The sequence below is a fragment of the Wasmannia auropunctata genome, unplaced genomic scaffold, assembly GCF_000956235.1.
Source record: "Wasmannia auropunctata unplaced genomic scaffold, wasmannia.A_1.0 LD270675.1, whole genome shotgun sequence".
NCBI lineage: Eukaryota > Metazoa > Arthropoda > Insecta > Hymenoptera > Formicidae > Wasmannia > Wasmannia auropunctata.
In genome coordinates, this window is record NW_012092215.1 from 8,658 (window position 1) to 11,594 (window position 2,937).

General features: G+C 29.9%; 1 protein-coding gene across 1 annotated transcript; it reads left to right on the plus strand.

Annotated features, from left to right (window-relative positions):
- Positions 1 to 271: 271 nt before the first annotated feature.
- LOC105462112 (putative fatty acyl-CoA reductase CG5065) lies at positions 272 to 2,552 on the plus strand (the record flags this gene model as incomplete). Its single annotated transcript, XM_011708645.1, has 5 exons — positions 272 to 498; positions 710 to 885; positions 1,782 to 1,921; positions 2,121 to 2,246; positions 2,427 to 2,552. Coding segments are annotated over exons 2-5 (489 nt in total), but the record flags the coding sequence as incomplete, so codon positions are not given.
- Positions 2,553 to 2,937: the final 385 nt, after the last annotated feature.

A 2,937-nucleotide genomic window follows, 5' to 3' on the forward strand; every position in this document is an offset into this window, starting at 1 on the left:
AGCCTTGGTGATAACTTTTATCAACACATTTTTTGTGTTAAAAAATAAATAGCGTGTAAGAAGCACATACACTTCTTCTGATAATTTATAAAAAAAAATGACGTCAATTGCTAGGCATCTTATATATAGCGGATGTGTACATATATGTATAAAACAAGTTTTTCAATCTTTAGCGTCTGTTGCGTATATAGTTGTTGCGAATATGTTAATGGATCCACTACGCAGTTCTATGCATTCCGCGTCGCCGAGCGAAGCGGTAAGCAAACACGGCGAACAGACCATAAAGAAAGCATCGTTTTGAATAAATAAGGAAATAGCCAAGTTCGGCGCTAGCCTTACCGCTCGACGTCGCGTCCGACGTCGCGTTCGGCGTCTTTGTAAAAACAAAGGGAACGGCAGGACCAACCCATGAGTCTCGCATGATTCAGGATTGGTTCATGCTCGCCAAGAGTTTCCCTATATAATAATATAAGGGACAGTCCTGATGGGCCTAAACAGGTACAGATACGATTTTCGATAGCGAAGCGTACGCATAGAAAACGTAAAACCGAGTCCTCTCACAGAGGCCGAGTCCTCTCGTATCATATAAATTCGTGTATATATATTTTTGGTGTATTAGACAAGTCTCAGTAATAATAAACATTTTTTAAAAAACTAATACGTGGAGTGACCTTTCCCGTATATACAACCCAGTGTCTTTGGTTTTCAGTCTTTGATATTACATCAAATCAAGCAAGCGAGAAGTTGGGCAATCAATAAATAATACTTATTTCTTAATCCCTGTGTTAATGTCACATATTATGAGTAGTAAACAAAACATGAAAATTGACACACGTAATACTTCAATACAAAATTTTTACGCCGGACAGTCAGTCTTTATTACAGGTATTTATATTTTATTATGCAAATACAATTTATTACAAAATATACCTTTTATATATCGAAAATGTATATCAAATTTTATTGCACATAAAATTACTTTGTAAACATTTATGCTATAATGTAATAAAAATAACAATAATTTTAATGCAATAAGAAATAATTTTCAAAGTTTGTGTAAGTGTGTGCATATATGTGTAAAAAGATAAAAATCAATTACATCAAATTTTTAGTAACATAATTCGTTAGCAGTACATTGCTTAAACATTAGTTATATGGCATTAAGAATATATTGGGCCAATATTTTCCGAATAAAACCAATATTGGCTATAAATTAAATGCAAATGCATTACCAGCATTGAACACCTAATAAAATTAATATTTTGTAAAAACTGAAATACTAGTTTTTATTTATATTATCTTTTGATTACACAATTATTAGTGACCATGTCTTATCATTATTTAGATAGCAGAAAAGTGAATAGAACTTTGTGGAGAATTTAAAAAACATTTGCAGTATGTAGTAGAAAAATAAATATTTAAGAGTTTTTATGAGCCATTTATAATCAAATTTATCTTAAAATAATCTCCCGAAATTTATTATAATGCACATTTCACAATCTAGAAGATAGAAAAGGTTTTTTAGAAGATTTCGAGTGATTTAACACTTCAGCACAACACAAAATATAACTCCTATATCTCACAATTAAATTGCTTGTGATTCTTTCATTTTAAAAAGAACTGTGGTATTTGAACATAAATCATAAATAGGTATCAGAAATATAAAATATTTTGTTGAGATCTGTGAAACTCTCCCAGTTAATTGTTTATGATTTTCACGTTATCGCTACGTTTACACTTTATCTCTGCATATAATTTTATTTTACTATTTTATTTTGTAGGGGGCACCGGATTTCTCGGAAAGGTTTTAATTGAAAAACTGCTACGGAGCTGCTCCGACATTAAAGCGATATATTTACTGATGCGTTCGAAGAAAGATAAAAGTCCCGAAAGTCGACTGGACGAAATGTTTAACAGTATAGTGAGTATTCAAAATACATTGAACTAACATAATTTGATAAATAAAACTGTAACATCTAAGGGAAATGGTTACTCTTGTGCATGAAAAAAATTATTTTTTGTTGGTAAGAATGGAAAAGATTATTGATTTTTATCAATGGGTTCTATACATACTAACATAATGTGAATTGTTGCTACAAAATTATGTATGTACTTTGTAGCTTTATGATCGAGTAAGAGTGGAAGAACCCAATTTCCGTAAAAAAATCGTACCAATTATGGGCGATCTTGAAATCGAAGACTTAGGACTATCGAAAAATGACAAGGATATATTGATACATAATAAGGTAAGAAACCCAAATTATATCTTATTATATGTATTATATTATTATATGTATTTGTAATATGTTACACATATTTTATATAAATTTATAACTATCATTAAAATAGTCACAGAAATAATTCAATTCTTCTATTTCTTCTTTATACATTTAAAATATTATTCTATAACACCAAATTAATTACAGATATCAATAATTTTTCATGTGGCAGCGATTGTACGCTTCCAAGAAAAATTCAAAGTTCCTACAATAATAAATGTAAATTCTACCGATATCATTTTGAATATTGCTAAACGTATGCCAAATTTAAAGGTAATTTTTCTTCTAATAATATTTAAAATGTTAATAATAATAACATTGCTCGAAACTAAAATGATTTTGGAATTATAATTGTATATTTCTCAAAATTGTGACGAGATTGAGCAATTTGGTAAATGGTACTGTTATATTCAGCAAATTAAAAAACTACAGCAAACAACTACTCTCATTCTTGCATGAAATAGATTTTTTGTTTGACAGTATAATTGAAAAGAGTTCTGATTTTTATCAATAAGCTCTATACATATTGGGGAGGGGGAGAGAGAGAGAGAGAAAGAGAGGCGAAGGCGGTTGTGTGAAAGTCACAGTTATGTTTACGCTGTATAGAAAGTCATATTTTACGAAAAAAGGGTTAACTTTACGCAAGTATGTCTTTTTT